This window comes from Garra rufa, chromosome 2 (genome assembly GCF_049309525.1).
Source record: "Garra rufa chromosome 2, GarRuf1.0, whole genome shotgun sequence".
NCBI lineage: Eukaryota > Metazoa > Chordata > Actinopteri > Cypriniformes > Cyprinidae > Garra > Garra rufa.
The window spans coordinates 923,008-943,278 of NC_133362.1; the positions used below are offsets into that span (position 1 = coordinate 923,008).

Genomic DNA, 20,271 nt, shown 5'->3' on the forward strand with positions numbered 1-20,271 from the left:
ACCAATACCTACAAAAAAGCCTCTTGGAGCAAAATTTGACACCCAACAGGAAGTCGGTTATTTTTAATTTTCTCAGCAAATTTTGTGTCATTTTTGCCATTTTCAGGCGTCATACTTGAACGAACTCCTCCTAGAGATTTATTCGGATCAACGCCAAATTTGCTGAGTCTAATCTAAAGCCCTTTGTGACGTTAAATTGCGAAGATCTAGAGTTTTCATCGGAGGGCGTGTCCGTGGCGGCCTGGCAAATTTCGATGCTTCGCCATGAAAAAGGAAGTTGTTATAACTCAGGCACAAAATGTCCGATCTGCCCTAAACTTCACATGTGTGATAACACTCCTGACCTGATAACATCTATATGTCCATATTCAGTAATAGTGATAGCGCCACCTGCTGGCAACAGGAAGTGTCATGCTGTACTCTGCAACAAACTCCTCCTAGAGATTTATACATATCAACACCAAAATCGGTCAGTCTAATATAAAGGCTTTAGTGATGTTTAATTGCGAAGATCTTGAGTTTTCGTTGAAGGGCGTGTCCGTGGCGGCCTGACAAATTTCTAGGTCTCGCCATGGATATAAAACTTGTTATAACTCAGCCATAAAATGTCCGATTTGCCTCAAACTTCACATATTCGATAATAGTCCTGGCCTGAACAAATCTGAAGGCCAATATTCTATTATAATCACAGCGCCACCTGTTGGCAACAGGAAATGACTTGTAGCAAACTCCTCCTAGAGATTTAATGATATCAACTTTATATTTGCTCAGTCTGATCTAGAGGCCTTAGAGATGTTAAATTGTGAAGATCTTGAGTTTTCGTTAAAGGGCGTGTCCGTGGCGGACTGACAAAGTTTGATGTTTCGCCATAGACATAGAAGTTGTTATAACTTAGCCATAAAATGTCTGATCTGCCACAAAATTCACAGGTTTGGTAAGAGTCCTGGCCTGAAGACACCTAAAGACTAATATTCAGATATTATCATAGCGCCACTTGTTGGCAGCAGGATATATCATATATTTCACTAACTCAAACATACCAAGGTCAATCTGCACCAAACTTCATATGTTTGATGGAAGTGCCAGCCTGAACACATCTACATGCCAATAATCAGTTATAGGCATAGCGCCACCAGCTGGCAGCAGGAAATTTGGCACATTTAAGTGACTTTGACATATTTTTCGTATTTTTACTGTATTAAAAGCATACTGCCCACCATTAGCTGTGTTCAAAAAGCCACCGGTCGGCGGTGAGCCCGTGTGCGAGGGCCCGTTCATCGCTGCTTGCAGCTTTAATTATTCTTCTTCTTCTTCTCCAAAATGAAAAGTCTTTTTGAGGGCCTAAACATGCCCGAAAACTCACGAAACTTTGCACATGCATCAGACCTGGCGAAAATTTACATCTGATATGGTTTTCAAAAGTGGGTGTGGCAAAATGGCTCGATAGCGCCACCTATAAAATTTCAACGGAGTGCGCCTCGAGCTACGTTTCACGTACATGTACGAAACTCGGTACACATATGTAACACACCAATACCTACAAAAAAGTCTCCTGGTGCAACATCCGAAACCCAACAGGAAGTCCGTTATATTGAATTTCCTGTACGATTTTTGTGCAGTTTTTGCCATTTTCAGGCCTCGTACTTTAACGAACTCCTCCTACAGTTTTTATCCGATCATCTTCAAATTTGCTGAGTGTCATCATAAGGCCTTTGCGATGTTAAATTGCGAAGCTTTAGAGTTTTCTTCCATGGGCGTGTCCGTGGCGGCCTGACAAACTTTTATGTTTCGCCATGAAAAAGGAAGTTGCTATAACTCAGGCATACGATGTCCGATCTGCCTCAAACTTCACATGTTTGATGACAGTCTGGTCCTGAACACATGTCAGTGCACAAATTCAGTTATAGTCATAGCGCCACCTGCTGACAACAGGAAATGACATGTTTAACACTGTTACGGACTCTTAGCAACATATTGAAAAACGTTAACAAGTCGTAAATAGGCTAGCAACATGCTACAAACATGCTAAAACATGCTAGCAACACTTAGCTAAGAGCTAAAGCATGCTATTAATACAAATACAAAAGGAAATTGCTGTAACTCATGTATATACTGTTGAATCTGACCCAAACTTAATATTCAACATGCTACAAAAATAATCAAGCATGCTAGCAACGCTTAGCTAATATGCTAAAGCATGCTAATAATACAATAAAACAGGAAGTTACTCTAACTCAGGCATACCATGTCCAATCAGCCCCAAACTTAACATGTTTGAAAGGAATCCTGGCCTAAACACACGCCCATGCCTGTATTCAGTTATAGTCATAGCGCCACCAGCTGGTAACAGGAAGCCATATGTTTAATACTGTTGTGGATGACTAGCAACATTTAAAAAAAATTCAACAACTGTTAAAAAGGGTAGAAATATGCTAGAAAAATGTTATAACATGTTAGCAACATTTAGCTAAGTGCTAAAGCATGCTCTTAATGCAATGAAACAGGAAGTTACTGTAACTCAGGCATGCAATGTCCAATCAGCCCCAAACTTCACATGTATGATAACAGTCGTGACCTGAAGATGTCTACATGCCAATATTCAGTTATAGTTATAGCGCCACCTACTGTCAACAGGAAGTGACATGTTTAACACTGTGACACACTATTAGCAACACACTAAAAAAGCCATTGAGTGCTTAACTAGTTTAAAACGTACTCAAACATGCTAGCAACACTTACTTAGTGCTAAAGTATGTTGTTAAAGACATAAAACAGGAAGTTACTGTAACTCAGGCATGCAATGTCCAATCAGCCCCAAACTTCACATGTTTGATAAGACTCCTGGCCTGAAGATATATACATGCCCATATTCAGTTATAGTCACAGCGCCACCTGCTGACAACAGGAAGTGGTGTTTAATGGTGTTACGGACTCCTAGCAACATATTAAAAAGCTTTAGCAAGTTTCAAATAGGCTAGCATCATGCTAGAATCATGTTAAAACATGCTAGCAACACTTAGCTAAGAGCTAAAGCATGATATTAATACAAAGAAAAATAAGTGTAACTCATGCATACAATGTCCAATCTGACCCAAGCTTAATGTGTTTGATAAGAGTCCTGGTCTGAACACAAGCCCATGCCCATATTCAGTTATAGTCATAGTGCCACCTGCTGGCAACAGGAAGTCACATGTTTAATACTGTTGTGGATGCCAAGCAACATTTTAAAAATATCAACAAGTGTTAAATAGGGTAGCAACATGCTAGAAACATGTTAGCAACATTTAGCTAAGTGCTAAAGCATACTCTTAATGCAATGAAACAGGAAGTTACTGTAACTCAGGCATGCAATGTCCAATCAGTCCCAAACTTAATATGTTTGATAAGAGTCCTGGCCTGAATACATTTACATGCCAGTATTTAGTTATAGTCATAGCGCCACCAGCTGGCAACAGCAAATTACTTGTTTTACACTAACTTAAGCATGCAATGTACAATTTGCACCAAACTTGACATGTTTGCCAATAGTCCTGGCCTGAAGACATCTAAAAGCCAATATTTCGTAATAGCGCCACCTGTTGGCAGCAGGATATGTCATGACTTACACTCAAGCATGCCATGTTCAAGCTTCACCAAACTTCATATGTTTCATGAAAGCACTGGCCTGAACACATCTGCATGCCAATATTCAGTTATAGGCATATCGCCACCAGCTGGCAGCAGGAAGATTGGCACATATCAATGACTTTGACATATTCCTCCTACATTTACTGTGTTAATAGCATAGTGCCCACCATTCGCCACCGATCGGCGGTGAGCCCGAGTGCGAGGGCCCTACCATCGCTGCTTGCAGCTTTAATTAGGGCCCGAGCACCGATGGTGTGAGGACCCTATTGGATCTGCTTCGTTTATTATTATTATTAGGGCCCGAGCACCGATGGTGTGAGGACCCTATTGGATCTGCTTCGTTTATTATTATTATTATTATTATTATTCTTCTCCAAAATGAATCGCATTTTTGAGGGCTTAGACATACCCGAAAACTCATGAAACTTCGCACACACATCAGACCTGGCGAAAATTTACGTCTGATATGGGTTGCAGAAGTGGGTGTGGCAAAATGGCTCGATAGCGCCACCTTTACACGTTCCGCGGTGTGCGCTTTCAGTTGTGATTCACGTACATGCACGAAAATCGGTACACACATGTAGCTCACCAATACCTACAAAAAAGCCTCTTGGAGCAAAATTTGACACCCAACAGGAAGTCGGTTATTTTTAATTTTCTTAGCAAAATTTGTGTAATTTTTGCCATTTTCAGGCGTCATACTTGAACGAACTCCTCCTAGAGATTTATTCGGATCAACGGCAAATTTGGTGAGTCTAATCTAAAGCCCTTTGTGACGTTAAATTGCGAAGATCTAGAGTTTTCATGGGAGGGCGTGTCCGTGGCGGCCTGGCAAATTTCGATGCTTCGCCATGAAAAAGGAAGTTGCTATAACTCAGGCATAAAAGTCCCGATCTGCCCCAAACTTCACATGTGTGATAACACTCCTGACCTGATGACATCTACATGCCCATATTCAGTTTTACTCATAGCGCCACCTGCTGGCACCAGAAAGTGTCATGCTGTACTCTGCAACAAACTCCTCCAAAAGATTTAATCAGATCAACACCAAAATCGGTCAGTCTAATAAAAAGGCTTTAGCGATGTTAAATTGCGAAGATCTTGAGTTTTCGTTGAAGGGTGTGTCCGTGGCGGCCTGGCAAATTTCGTGGTCTCGCCATGGATATAAAACTTGTTATAACTCAGCCATAAAATGTCCGATTTGCCTCAAACTTCACATGTTCGATAAGAGTCCTGGCCTGAACCAATCTGAAGGCCTATATTCTATTATAATCACAGCGCCACCTGTTGGCAATAGGAAATGACTTGTACCAAACTCCTCCTAGAGATTTAATGATATCAACATTATATTTGGTCAGTCTGATCTCGAGGCCTTAGAGATGTTAAATTGTGAAGATCTTGAGTTTTCGTTAAAGGGCGTGTCCATGGCGGCCTGACAAAGTTTGATGTTTCGCCATGGACATAAAAGTTGTTATAACTCAGCCATAAAATGTCCGATCTGCCTCAAACTTCACATGTTTGGTAAAAGTCCTGGCCTGAAGACATCTAAAGGCCAATATACAGATATTATTATAGCGCCACCTATTGGCAGCAGGATATATCATATCTTGCACTAACTCACACATACCAAGGTCAATCTGCACCAAACTTCATATGTTTGATCAAAGTGCTGGCCTGAACACATCTACATGCCAATAATCAGTTATAGGCATAGCGCCACCAGCTGGCAGCAGGAAGTTTGGCACATTTAAGTGACTTTGATCTATTTTTCCAACATTTACTGTATTAAAAGCATACTGCCCACCGTTTGCTGTTTTCCCTAAGCCACCGGTCGGCGGTGAGCCCGTGTGCGAGGGCCCGTTCATCGCTGCTTGCAGCTTTAATTATTATTATTATTCTTCTCCAAAATGAATCGCATTTTTGAGGGCTTAGACATACCCGAAAACTCATGAAACTTCGCACACACATCAGACCTGGCGAAAATTTACGTCTGATATGGGTTGCAGAAGTGGGTGTGGCAAAATGGCTCGATAGCGCCACCTTTACACGTTCCGCGGTGTGCGCTTTCAGTTGTGATTCACGTACATGCACGAAAATCGGTACACACATGTAGCTCACCAATACCTACAAAAAAGCCTCTTGGAGCAAAATTTGACACCCAACAGGAAGTCGGTTATTTTTAATTTTCTTAGCAAAATTTGTGTCATTTTTGCCATTTTCAGGCGTCATACTTGAACGAACTCCTCCTAGAGATTTATTCGGATCAACGGCAAATTTGGTGAGTCTAATCTAAAGCCCTTTGTGACGTTAAATTGCGAAGATCTAGAGTTTTCATCGGAGGGCGTGTCCGTGGCGGCCTGGCAAATTTCGATGCTTCGCCATGAAAAAGGAAGTTGCTATAACTCAGGCATACAATGTCCGATCTGTCCCAAACTTCACATGTGTGATAACACTCTTGACCTGATGACATCTACATGCCAATATTCGGTTATAGTCATAGCGCCACCTGCTGGCAACAGGAAGTGTCATGCTGTACTCTACAACAAACTCCTCCTAGAGATTTATACACATCAACACCAAAATCAGTCAGTCTAATATAAAGGCCTTAATGATGTTAAATTGTGAAGATCTTGAGTTTTCGTTGAAGGGCGTGTCCGTGGCGGCCTGACAAATTTCGAGGTCTCGCCATGGATATAAAACTTGTTATAACTCAGTCATAAAATGTCCGATTTGCCTCAAACTTCACATGTTCGATAAGAGTCCTGGCCTGAAAACATCTGAAGGCCAATATTCTATTATAATCACAGCGCCACCTGTTGGCAACAGGAAATGACTTGTAGCAAACTCCTCCTAGAGATTTAATGATATCAACATTATATTTGGTCAGTCTGATCTAGAGGCCTTAGAGATGTTAAATTGCGAAGATCTTGAGTTTTCGTTAAAGGGCGTGTCTGTGGCGGCGTGACAAACTTTGATGTTTTGCCATGGACATAGAAGTTGTTATAACTCAGCCATAAAATTTCCGATCTGCCTCAAACTACACAGGTTTGGTAAGAGTCCTGGCCTGAAGATACCTAAAGGACAATATTCAGATATTATCATAGCGCCACCTGTTGGCAGCAGGATATATCATATCTTTCACTAACTTAAACATACCAAGGCCAATCTGCACCAAACTTAATATGTTTGATAATAGTGCTGGCCTGAACACATCTAAATGCCAATAATCAGTTATAGGCATAGCGCCACCAGCTGGCAGCAGGAAATTTGGCACTTTTAAGTGACTTTGACATATTTCTCCTATTTTTACTGTATTAAAAGCATACTGCCCACCATTAGCTGTGTTCCTGAAGCCACCGGTCGGCGGTGAGCCTGTGTGCGAGGGCCCGTTCATCGCTGCTTGCAGCTTTAATTCCATTTGGATCTGGATTACGTTGCTGTATTGAGTTTATGCATCATCCGGACTCAGAATTATTTAATTTAATCTTGTGCATTTGGATATAAATGCTTTCATAATTTACCATGATGTAGTGATTTGAGGGAAATTGAGTAAATTGAGAAAATACGCTTAACCCTTGTGCGTTCAAAAAAAAAAAAATTTACACATAGGTGCAAAATGGATAAAAATGTCCACATCCAAAAACTGTCATAAAAATATGATTTATTATATTTTTTTCCACTTTCACTGATGTCGATTTTCAGAATGTTAACCCTTTAAATGCTGGTTTGTTTGCATAATGCCACAGGTGTTTTTTTTTTAATGAAAAAATGAAAAATAGTAGTTAATTTCCATATACTAAATGATAAGCAGATTTTTTTTTTCTTTGCTTATTAGCTTCTTTGGTGTGTCAGTGAAGAACAACAACATTCATTTTGAGGCATTTATATTTTTTATGTAGTGTCAGATTTAAAAAAAAACAACAACTAACACTTAGGGCCATAATGGACAAAAATGGCCATGTCAAAAAACTGTCATAGAAATGTTATATATTAATATTTTGTCCACTTTCACTGACTATTGTTTTTTTATCAGCATCTATTCTATTCATAATTACCAAATATTCATTCATTTTCAGAATTGTAATGCTTTAAAAACTGGTTTCTTTACATAATACTCGCTGTCAGTGGGCAACACCTAGCTCCAGAGCTTCCTCTGCTGAGTAACGTCTCTTCATCTTGCAAGCAATGAAATGACCAAGCCCTCAAGCACCAAATATGTATAGGTTTTGCTTTGCGAACACCTGTCTGGGCTGTGCGAACACTCAAACTTTGTATAAAATCTGCCAGACTACAAAATCAGCGTTTTCTTGTGGTGAAAACAAAAACAATGTGTTCAGGGGCTTCTGAACTTCTACATCAAATTCAAGCTCACCTTTTATCTCTGTACAAAAACAATAACAAATGAAAAAGTGCAATCAAGGATTAAAATGTGTGTTTGGGTGAAAAAGAAAAATCCTCAAAGCTCATTAACCTTCTTTGACCTTATTCATAGCTTTCTCATGGCCCTATGACCCTGCCAATAGTGAGAATCATATACATTGAGTGGGATTTTTGATTGCCAGTACAATATAATTTCTTTCAGACATATTACACCCATAAAATTTTCAGTAAACACATGCAAACCACACTCTGACATCCTCACCAACATACCCACACAATTATAGCTGCATTATTTTTCCAATTGACTCTATAATAGACTATAATATGCATAAGCAGAAAACACAAAAAAGTAAGTATTTCTTTTATATGCCAAATTTGAAAAAATGGCACAATCTAGTAAAAAATGGTAAAAAATTAAAATTTGAAGCCTTTCCGAAAGAATGAATGCCTATTAGCAAATATTGCATCATTTTATAGTCAAATGGCCCTGGGTTAAAAAATTGCAGTTTTAATGGGTTTCAATGTGGATATTTTTGTCCTTAAGGTCCTGAGTGTGAGTATTTTTTGTACGGAGGGTAAAACAGATTTTTTGAAGGAAATGAGGATGAAATATTAAAGTTTCAATAAAAATACACACCTGAGCCAAGATTTATGCAGTTGGCATTGACACATACACACTTAAAACAAAAAACAAAACTGAAATGGACAAAAATGTCCATAAGGTCGCACAAGGGTTAAATATACCAGAGATTGAGAACAGAGACTATGGCTGGCGATATTTTGTGCATATTATATTGACGAGTCAGCGGTCCGAGTGCCCATATAAATCACAAACAAGTAAAAATGTTGTTTCTTTGTTGATTATATAACAACAACTTGGAAAACAGACAAAACAGAAAAGGTAAAAGGCATTATTTGAGAAAAGAGCATATTAATATAATAGGCGCAGACCTGTAGCGGAACTGACTTTACCCTGCGCTGACGTCATTTCAGATTTTTGTGGAAAAGGCTAATTAAAACTTTAAAACTTTTTTAACTTTCTGGTCCAGCTTTCTCAAGGCAACTTAAAGTTTGTCATGACTAATTTTTTTATCTAGTTTATTTCTGTGATGCGCAGCTGAATGTTCAGCATCATTGCTGCAGTCTTCAGTGTCACATGATCCTTCAGAAATCATTCTAATATACTGATCTGCTGCTCAACAAACATTTCTGATTATTATCATCAATATTAAAAACAATTAATGCACTATTAGCCATTCTCGTCATTGTTCGATGATTAAATGTTGTGTTTGTGTGTGTTTTGTACCTGGCTGAGGTTTATCAGCAGTTTTCTCATCCTTGTCTTTGGCTCGGGCCGAAGTGGCGGAGATGGACGGAGAGCGAACGCTGCGATAAGACAGAAGAGGAAATGAGAGACGATGAGGGCAGACGAGACAGACGTGTTCAGGCATTAAAACTGGCGCAAACAAAAGCCACATTTATAGATGCATTAACTCGCTACCAGTACAAACACCTGTTAAACGTGTATATAAAACATCAGGGCCCGTATTCACAAAACATCTTAAGGCTAAAAGTAGCTCCTAACTTGATGATTTAGGAGGAAATCTTTAAAATAAGGGGTGTGTCAATGCTAAATTTAGGAATCCTACATTTTTGCTCTAAGAGCATTTTAGTGTTAAAACTAGCTGCTAAACCTGTGAAATGTTAGGAGTAGTGAAGAGGACTCCTAAATCACTAAGACTAAATCCCAAACTATCTTAAATTGGCTGTTGCCGGTAATCTGCCTCAGAACGTAAACACACTGCATTTATTTGCACACATAGGCTGTTTTTCCACACATCTGGTTATCTCCAAATTTGTCCAATTATATTTACATACTGCCTCCAGAACTTTCGTCCGTCATAACAAAAAAAAATGGATCGGGTTTGATTTTCTGCAATTTTTTATTTTTTTATTTTTTATTTTTTTTGCATCTGTAGCAAGCATTTTGAGAGGTGTTTTGACAGTTTAGAGCCACCATACAAGCGAAAACGCCAAAATCCAGGATTGCCTTCGTCTTGCAGCACAAAGCAGTGTAAAGGTCTTTGTACACTTGAATTCACAGAAATTAGTGGTCTTCTTTATAATACTGTATGTGGCTCCAGTAATTCTGGCAAAGCATCAAAGTTTACTGACATAAGTAAACTTTGAATTGCCTGGGATAATCCTGGAGATTCTTTGAGAAGGTGCACACAAAAAGTATTTTCTCCTTCCTCTCTATATATCTAATAACTGGATGAACCCAGCATGTACTTTCTTTTTTCTCTTTTTAAGAAGAAAGTGGACAACAAAATCATCCCCACTGGTTGAAAATTAAATTTTGTATTGTTTTGCAATATTTTTTATTTGACTTTTTATAATTTTTTTTTTGTTGTTGTTGCAACGGATGAATTACTACGCCAGTAGTGTGCAATATTACCCTGGAAATCCAGAGATCTCGTGAGAGCACAATTTGAATTGTCTCTGCAAGACACTCTGGCATCCAGCAATGATGCACGTTACTGCATTACGTAAGCAGTTCTGGGAACCAATCAAATCGGTGTATCTGATGTAGGCGGGCCAGAGGCGAGCTAAGCTGATGACGACAGTGTTGTGACATCCAGAATCATTTAGTAAACAAAGATGGCTACAGATAAACACCAGTTGTTTGAAATGGCTTTGGCCGCTACAATGAACAAGTTAGACTTGGCTTTTCATATAAAAGAGGGACAGAAAACCACGCTCTAATCGTTCCTTTAGTCACTTGGTAAACTTACTGTAACGAAAAACTGAACTATTCAATAGTAATACAGTAGCCTAACTTGAACAGGACGATATGTCTCGCAGCTGAATGAAAAACTAGCGTCCATCCACATATTAATTGATAGTTAATGAATAGTTTGATTGGACCTAATTGTTTTATGAGGTTGATTCGGCTGTCGTAATTAATAGTTATTAATCTTGTCACATTGTTATACATTGTTCACCGTCGCTCTGGATACGTCAAACTGTGTATTGTTGTGATTGGTCGAGGCGTTATCCAATTGCGTGCAGTGAGCGTTTCAAATGCACACTTGGTGCCGCCCCTCGAGTTAGGCCCTTTTCATTGCTCGATGCCAGACCCTTAATCTTAATAAATACTAGTGCAATATTGCGGTGGGTGGCAAATATTGTTGTCCTTGCATCCAGTTTGGTTGTCATTTACGTTTGCATGCACAAATTGTTCACGAGAAGCATATATGTGACCCTGGACCACAAAACCAGTCTTAAGTCGCTGGGGTATATTTGTAGCAATAGCCAACAATACATTGTATGGGTCAAAATTATTGATTTTTCTTTTATGCCAAAAATCATTAGTAAATGAAGTAAAGATCATGTTCCATGAAGATTTTTTGTAAAATTCCTACTATAAATATATCAAAATGTAATTTTTGATTAGTAATATGCATTGTTAAGAACTTAATTTGGACAACTTTAAAGGTGATTTTCTCAGCATTTAGATTTTTTTGCACCCTCAGATTCCAGATTTTCAAATAGATGTATCTCGGCCAAATATTGTCCTATCCTAACAAACCTTATATAAATAGAAAGCTTATTTATTGAGCTTTCATACGATGTATATATCTCAGTTTTGTAAAATTTAACCTTATGACTGGTTTTGTGGTCCAGGGTCACATATTTAAGATGCTGACAATTAGCTGAACATATAGTTGTTTAAATAGTGACACATAGCCTGCATTATAAACGCTTTATTTTTAAACACACATTTTTATTTTTAAACCTTAATTTGAATTTGGCAAAATAATATCGTGCTCTACAATATTTATCTCTGACAGAGAGCCCTTCCCTATCAGCCAATCACAGTGTGCACAGTTAGTAGGTATGCTGACATCATCCATAGCAACGAAGTCAACCCCGCCTTTACTCTTATCTTAAGACTTCTCTCTATTCCTTAGTAAAAGTTTGTCTCAGCAGCTTTGTGAATAGGTTTTAGGGGAAAACTCTTATCTAAAAACTTTTACTGCTATTTAGGAGAACTTAGTGCTAAGATAAAATGTTTTGTGAATACAGATGTGCATGTGTGCCTTTAGTACCTAAAGCATGAAAAGTCAAACTGTGAGAGAAGAGGATTCAGGTAGTTCTCCATTTCCTCAAGCAGAGCTCTGAAACAATCATCCAGCTTTTCATCTTTGTCTTCCTTAATAAAGAAAGTGAAAGAGATTGCTGTGATATTGATGCTTTTTCCTTATTAAAGCATTTGTAGGTGTCAGTGTGTCTTACTTGTGTGTGGTTCTGTCCGCAGCGGCGTGACTCTTTTAGACTCATCTGTGCGTTCAGATCTTTGAACTCTTGCAGGCGTTTGTGGAGCTGCAGTAGATCGGATTGATGAACGGACGCCTTGACCACCTTAGAGCAGATCAGACCACCTATAGAAAAAGACAGATGCATAAAGCACCAAACCTGTTCAAAACACACCTGGGCCATGATTCAGACTATTGTAGAATGCAAACAAAAATAATATAAACCAAGGCTCGTATTCACAACCACTAAGAGTTCTCCTAAAAGTGTTTAGCTAAGAGTTTTCTCTTAAAACCTATTCACAACGCTGCTGAGACAAACTTTTCCTAAGGAATAGAGTGAAGTCTTAAACTAAGAGTAAGGGGCGGGGTTGAGCTCATTACTATGGATGATGTCAGCATGCTCATTAACTATGCACACAGTGATTGGCTGATAGGGGAGGAGTCTGAGTCAGAGATTTATTCATAAAATATTGTAGAAGGAGATATAATGTTGCCATATTCAAATAAAGTTTTAAAAATAAAGATGTTGCTACTAATGTCAATTAGTGTCACTAATTAAACAAGTATATGTTCAGATAAATGTACATGTGTGCTTCTCACAAACAATTAGCAGATATGCATATAAACAACATTTTACTTGACCGACTAGACTAATCATGGCTAATAGACTTGCAAACATAAAATAACTCAAGAACAGCTTCTTAACCAACCTGTTAATGAAAACTAGGATATAATCAAACGACAATTCGGAGTATGGATAACCTCCAAAACCAAAAAAGATGCATGGGAAAACATATACGTGCCAATAATTGCATGTTCCTAAAATGTTTATGTTCCGAGGCAGATTGCGGGTAACAGCCATTTAGCTAAAAAAAAAAAAAAAAGGAAACCATCACAATTTTTTTTTATGTTTTTACTGGTTAAAATAGAAATTGTATTGGTTTTAATGGTAACTGTAATGGTGCCTGTTAATCTCTACTGATAACTGGTCATCTTCTATTGGTATGAAATATGCCCTAATGAAAAAACAGTACAGGAAACCTTTTATTAATGATTTTTATGTTTAAAAGTTGATGGTTTGTAATATCTGGAATGGTTTTTGTAGTGGAAACTCTTTGAATTTCAGTGATGCTTGTTTTTTTTTCAGCAGAGAGGAAAGGCCTAGTTTGGGATTTGGTCTTAATGACTTAGGAGTCCTTTTCACAACTCCTAATGTTTCACAGATTTATTAGCTAGTTTTAGCACTAAAATGCTTTGTGAAATACTCTTAGAGCAAAATTTTTTGATTTTTTAAATTTTCGGTCCCACTTTACATTAGGTGGCCTTACTATTTAAATTGCTACAATGTACTTATTGTGTACATACATGTTTTTACATCGTACTTTTCTTTTTTAAAAACCTACATGTAATTAAATTTGTTGTTAATTTCTGTAATTACCACTGTTGACCCATGCCTTACATCCTAACCCACCCCTAAACCTACTCATACCACCAAACCTGTCCCTAACCTTACCCATATCCCACCTTAATAGAAGCAAACGTGTTTTGCAATGCAATATGACTACATTAAGTACATTGTACTTATTTCTTGATGTAAGTACATAATAGTTAAGGCAACCTAATATAAAGTGTGACCAAATTTTCTCCTAAATACGTGCCCAGATGCAAAGCAAAATATATACACTACTGTTCAACCATTTGGGGGGTTTGTAAGATTTATTTTTCAAATAAATCAATACTTTTGCTCCTCAAGGACACATTAGATTGATTAAAAGTGCCAGTAAAGACATTTATAATGTTACAAAATATTTCTTTTTTAAATAAATGCTGTTCTTTTTAACTTTCTATTCTGTGAATCCTAAAATAAATAAAATGTATCAAGGTTTCCCATAAAAATATTGGGCAGTTTTCAACTGATAATAATCAGAAATGTTTGCTGAGCATCAAATCAGCATATTAGAATGATTTCTGAAGGATCGTCTGACTCTAAAAACTGGAGTAATGATGCTGAAAATTCAGCTTTGATCACAGAAATAAATTACATTTTAACACATATTCCCATAGGAAATTGTTATTTTAAACTGTAATATTATTTCACATTTTTTTCTGTATTTTTGATCACTTGATGAGCAGAAGAGACTTCTTTCAAAAATATAAAAAAGTCTTACTAACACCAAACTTTTAAACAGTAGTGTCAATAATAGAAAAATGGGGAAAAAGCATGGAGATCATGTACCTTATTATGTCACATTTGTTTTGGTGAGCTAATTAAATGATTTTGGGTGTAACAGCATGCTGACTTTTATTTGCATCTTTTCATAAGTAATAATTCAACCCAAATTCAAAGGAAAAAAGATGCAATGATTTCAATTTTTTCATGAAAATATAGGACTTCTCTGATCAGGATTTTTGAGGTTGATCACTGATTGCTGATCACAGGAGGCAATATCTGCTGATACAAATCTAAAGCCTTCTTTTTATCAGATAGAATTATTTATAGTGAAACTCCAATCAGGATTTTTAGGCATTTAATCAGTTTTTTAATTTGAGGGGTGGAGCGGAGCATTTTTTAAAGACATTTTTCAAGAATATATATTTATCTCAGCTAAATGTTTGATCATGCAGTGCATTTTTTTACACTTTTATCCATTAATTTTATTTTGAATCCAAACATTGTTATTGAAAATGCCTTTTCAATGAGTTTAAATATAAGCAACAAATTATTTAATGCTTTTTACTTTTGCATTTACTTCTAGGTTTATATATTAAGTTGCCAAAGCCAACGCCTAGGCTTCATTTTATTTATGCAAAATATAATTTATTAACCTTTATTATTAACTTGACATGTTTAAACGATATTCACTCAAAACTAAATCTGTGTCTGCAAAAAAAGAAATACAAGTAAGAAAAACAATGTTAAAGGGAGATTATATGTAAACGTGAGTTGTATGGTTACCTGTTGCATTCTTTCCTTTCTGAGTCTCTGTGGCTTTAACTTTCTCATACAGGCCAGCGTACAGCACAGATCTACACAACCACAGAACAGACATGATTTACACACAGCTGCGGCTCCTCTGTAAGTGTGTCTGTGTGTGTGTGTGTGTGTGTGTGTGTGTGTGTGTGTGTGTGTGTGTGTGTGTGTGTGTGGCACAGATGGTGCTGACAGAATGAGTAGATTTAGTGGTGTCAGAGCACAGAGAATTTCACTGCCACTGGGAATCCACTGAATGACTGAACACATAAGCTCACAAAGATGCTCTCACACACCCCTAGTGTGCGGCACAGGAACAGCAGGAGACATATGTTCCTGTCTACTTCCAGAATAAAATAAAATCCTGATAATTTACCCACCCCCATGTCATCCAAGAAATTCATGTCTTTCTTTCTTATTAAGTTTCCTTATAGTATGTCTCCATATAGTGGATTATAATGGTGCTCAACTGATTGAAGGTTAAAAAGGCAGTTTAAATGCAGCTTATCTAATGAAACAATCTGTCATTTTCCTAGATTATTTAATGTTTATAAAATGTTTAACCTCAAATGTTCGTCTTGTCTAGAGTATGCATGCACATCGCACAGCTAGACAAGATGAGCATTTGTGGTACATTTTTTATAAATATTTATTTATTTAGGAAAATTACTGATTTCAAGCAGAATGGCATAGAGTAGACTAGGGTAATGTTAAAAATTAGAGCAGAATAGAAATAAGGCAAATAGACTAGGGCAGATCAGAATAGAGCAAACAAAATGCAACAGAACAGGACAGATGAAAATAGAAAGAAGTGAAACAAGCAGAACAGAATAAAACTAAAAAGCAAAACAGAACAGAGCAGAGTAGAGCAAATCAAACAAAAAATAAAAGATCAGATGAAAAAAGTAGAGCAGAATAGAATAGAGTAGAATAGAAACAATTAGAGCAGAGTATAACTGAGTGAATAAAATAAAATACAACAGAACAGAGCGGATGAGAGTGGAATAAAGTAGAACAGAAAAGAACAGAACAGAATAGAATAGAATAGAATAGAGTAGAATAGAAACAATTAGAGCAGAGTATAACAGAGTGAATAAAATAAAATACAACAGAACAGAGCAGAGCAGATGAGAGTGAAATAAAGTAGGACAGAACAGAACAGAACAGAATAGAATAGAATAGAATAGAATAGAATAGAATAGAATAGAATAGAATAGAATAGAACAGAACAGAGTAAATAAAATAAAATTAATCAAAACAGAGCGGATGAGAGTGGAATAAAGTAGGACAGAACAGAACAGAACAGAATAGAATAGAATAGAATAGAATAGAATAGAATAGAACAGAACAGAACAGAGTAAATAAAATAAAATTAATCAAAACAGAGCGGATGAGAGTGGAATAAAGTAGGACAGAACAGAACAGAACAGAATAGAATAGAATAGAATAGAATAGAATAGAATAGAACAGAACAGAACAGAGTAAATAAAATAAAATTAATCAAAACAGAGCGGATGAGAGTGGAATAAAGTAGGACAGAACAGAACAGAATAGAACAGAACAGAATAGAATAGAATAGAATAGAATAGATAGAATAGAACAGAGTGAATAAAATAAAATACAACAGAACAGAGCGGATGAGAGTGGAATAAAGTAGAACAGAACAGAATAGAATAGAATAGAATAGATAAAATAGAGCAGAATAGACCAGAGTAAATAAAATAAAATACAACAGAAGAGAGCAGATGAGAGTGGAATAAAGTAGAACAGAACAGAACAGAACAGAACAGAATAGAATAGAGTAGAATAGAAACAATTAGAGCAGAGTATAACAGAGTGAATAATATAAAATACAACAGAACAGATGAGAGTGAAATAAAGTAGGACAGAACAGAACAGAACAGAATAGAATAGAATAGAGTAGAATAGAAACAATTAGAGCAGAGTATAACAGAGTGAATAATATAAAATACAACAGAAGAGAAAGGATGAGAGTAGAATAAAAGTAGGACAGAACAGAACAGAATAGAATAGAATAGAATAGAATAGAACAGAGTAAATAAAATAAAATACAACAGAACAGAGCGGATGAGAGTGGAATAAAGTAGAACAGAACAGAACAGAACAGAACAGAATAGAATAGAGTAGAATAGAAACAATTAGAGCAGAGTATAACAGAGTGAATAAAATAAAATACAACAGAAGAGAAAGGATGAGAGTAGAATAAAAGTAGGACAGAACAGAACAGAATAGAATAGAATAGAATAGAATAGAACAGAGTAAATAAAATAAAATACAACACAACAGAGCGGATGAGAGTGAAATAAAGTAGGACAGAACAGAACAGAACAGAATAGAATAGAATAGAGTAGAATAGAAACAATTAGAGCAGAGTATAACAGAGTGAATAATATAAAATACAACAGAACAGATGAGAGTGAAATAAAGTAGGACAGAACAGAACAGAACAGAATAGAATAGAATAGAGTAGAATAGAAACAATTAGAGCAGAGTATAACAGAGTGAATAATATAAAATACAACAGAACAGATGAGAGTGAAATAAAGTAGGACAGAACAGAACAGAACATAATAGAATAGAACAGATAAAATAGAGCAGAATAGACCAGAGTAAATAAAATAAAATACAACAAAACAGAGCGGATGAGAGTGAAATAAAGTAGAACAGAACAGAACAGAATAGAATAGAATAGAATAGAATAGAATAGAATAGAATAGAATAGAATAGAATAGAATAGAATTGTCTCAGGACAACTTTGATTAACTTTTCTGATCCACTTCAAATGTTGATTACTGTAGAACAGAGCAGAGTAGAATAAAACCTAATAAAATGAAATACAAACAGAACAAAGCAGATGAGAATAGAAGGTAAATGATTAGAATAGAAAAGAACACAACAGAACAGATTAGCATAGAGCAGAGTAGAACAGAGAGAATAAAATACAAAATTTAATAGAATGAAGCAAAACAAAACAGAAGAATAAACAAACAAAAAAACTGAATTAAGAACAGAAAAAATAAATAGAGCAGAGTAAAACAGAGCAAAACAGAATAGAATAGAATAGCAAAGCAAGGTCATGGGTTTAATTCCCAGGGAATGCATGAAGTTGAATGCAGTGTAAATCACTTTGGATAAAAGCATCTGCTAAATGCATTAAAGTATATTTCTATAATAGAGTTGAGTCCATCCCACCTGTCCTCTGAGTGTTGGAGCAGCAAGATCTGGAAGTTAGGTGGCATTTCTCCCAGAATTCTCAGGTGGTTTGGATTTATGGTCAGATGAGTGAAGGCCTGAAAGTGTGATCAGACACATTTGTGATTGTGAGTGAATAATGTTGTGTTTCTTCATTTGTTAGTTACTTCACATGATCAACTAATGAATTCAACTTATTCAAAATTACAAAAATGAGAGTTATATACTCTATACAGGGAACACTTTTGGTGTCTACTAAATGCATAAATGTGACCCTTAAGTATCACAGGTATATTTGTAGCAATAGCCAAAAATACATTGTATGGGTCAAAATGATTGATTTTTCTTTTATGCCAAAAATAATTAGGATATTAAGTAAAGATCATGTTCCATGAAGATATTTTGTAAATTTACTACCATAAATATATCAAAACTTAATTTTTGATTAGTAATATGCATTGCTAATAAAATTAATTTGAACAACTTTAAAGGCGATTTTCTCATTATTTTGATTTTTTTGCATCCTCAGATCCATATTTTAAAATATTTTCATATCCTAAAAAACCATACATTAATGGAAAGCTTATTTATTCAACTTTCAGATGATGTATAAATCTCAAATTCAGAAAATTGACCCTTGTGACTGGTTTTGTGGTCCAAGGTCACAAATGTTAAATGCAAAGGTAAATTCTATTTGATGTAAGGTGACATTTCATGTCATTTCACAGTTTTTAAAAATTCATAAAAGTCATCTTATAATTTACAGTGAAAAAATGTAAATTGTCATTCCCAGGATTTTTTTTTTTTTGCTGAAATACCTCTCTTCTTAGCTTTTCTTATCAGTTAAGTCGATTACAGAGTGCAGTGTAAGTGGGCAGTGACAGGTCTGTGGTCTGAGGGAGTTTGTATCATTAACAGGTTGTCAGTGCTGTACCTTGGAGAGAGCGGCGAGCTCTCGGTTCACAGCTGTCAGAGTGCTGTCGGGTCTATTACCCTGTGCAGAAAGCAGCTTCCTCCGCAGGTTCAGCAGAGCGCAGGCCTGAGACTCACTGACACTGGAGCAGATCGAGTGCAGGACGGACAACATCTCAACACAGCACACACTGCTCTGAAATCAGATCACATGACTTTAATGAGTATTAATCAACCTGAGCTTTTGTCTCCTATTTATATCAAGCAACATTTTCCCAAGAAACACAAATGCAAATGTGATATCGAATGACTTGATATATGAGTCAAAGATGTCTACTTTTAAGGTTTCAAAGAAGAAAATAAAATGTCAAAATTCGGTTGAAATAATGTAACATTGTCATTCAGTGTAACAATATTTATGTAAAAATTCAAACAACATGCTTATTCCGAATCAAGGTGAATCAAAGTCTCGATCAAAATCAAATTATTCACAAACTCGCTCTAAATTCCCGGTTTGAATCAAATGAATTGCGAATCCAATCAGAAGTTTCGATCAAAATCAAATGATTTGCAAACTCCCTCTAAATTGCAGATTTGAATCAAATGAATCGCGAATCCAAATCCGAAATTTCGTTTTGAAACAAATAAATCATGAATCCGATCCGAAGTCATGATCAAAATGAAATCATTTGCGAACTCGGTCTAAATTTTCAATTTGAAACAAATAAATCATGAATCCGATCCGAAGTCATGATCAAAATTAAATGATTTGCGAACTCGCTCTAAATTTTCGATTTGAATCAAATGAATCGCGAATCCGATCTGAAGTCTCGATCAAAATTAAATGAT

General features: G+C 36.3%; 1 protein-coding gene across 1 annotated transcript in view; it reads right to left on the reverse strand.

Annotated features, from left to right (window-relative positions):
* The window catches only part of cfap46 (cilia and flagella associated protein 46), a 182,291-nt gene that overhangs the window by 17,045 nt on the left and 144,975 nt on the right, over window positions 1-20,271 (reverse strand). Inside the window, exons 47-52 of the mRNA XM_073834516.1 lie at window positions 19,445-19,618; window positions 18,511-18,608; window positions 15,283-15,353; window positions 12,307-12,452; window positions 12,120-12,223; window positions 9,314-9,393 (exon numbers count right to left, since the gene is read on the reverse strand). Coding sequence (XP_073690617.1) covers window positions 9,314-9,393; window positions 12,120-12,223; window positions 12,307-12,452; window positions 15,283-15,353; window positions 18,511-18,608; window positions 19,445-19,618 — 673 coding nt within the window. The remainder of the gene's footprint in view (window positions 1-9,313; window positions 9,394-12,119; window positions 12,224-12,306; window positions 12,453-15,282; window positions 15,354-18,510; window positions 18,609-19,444; window positions 19,619-20,271) is intronic.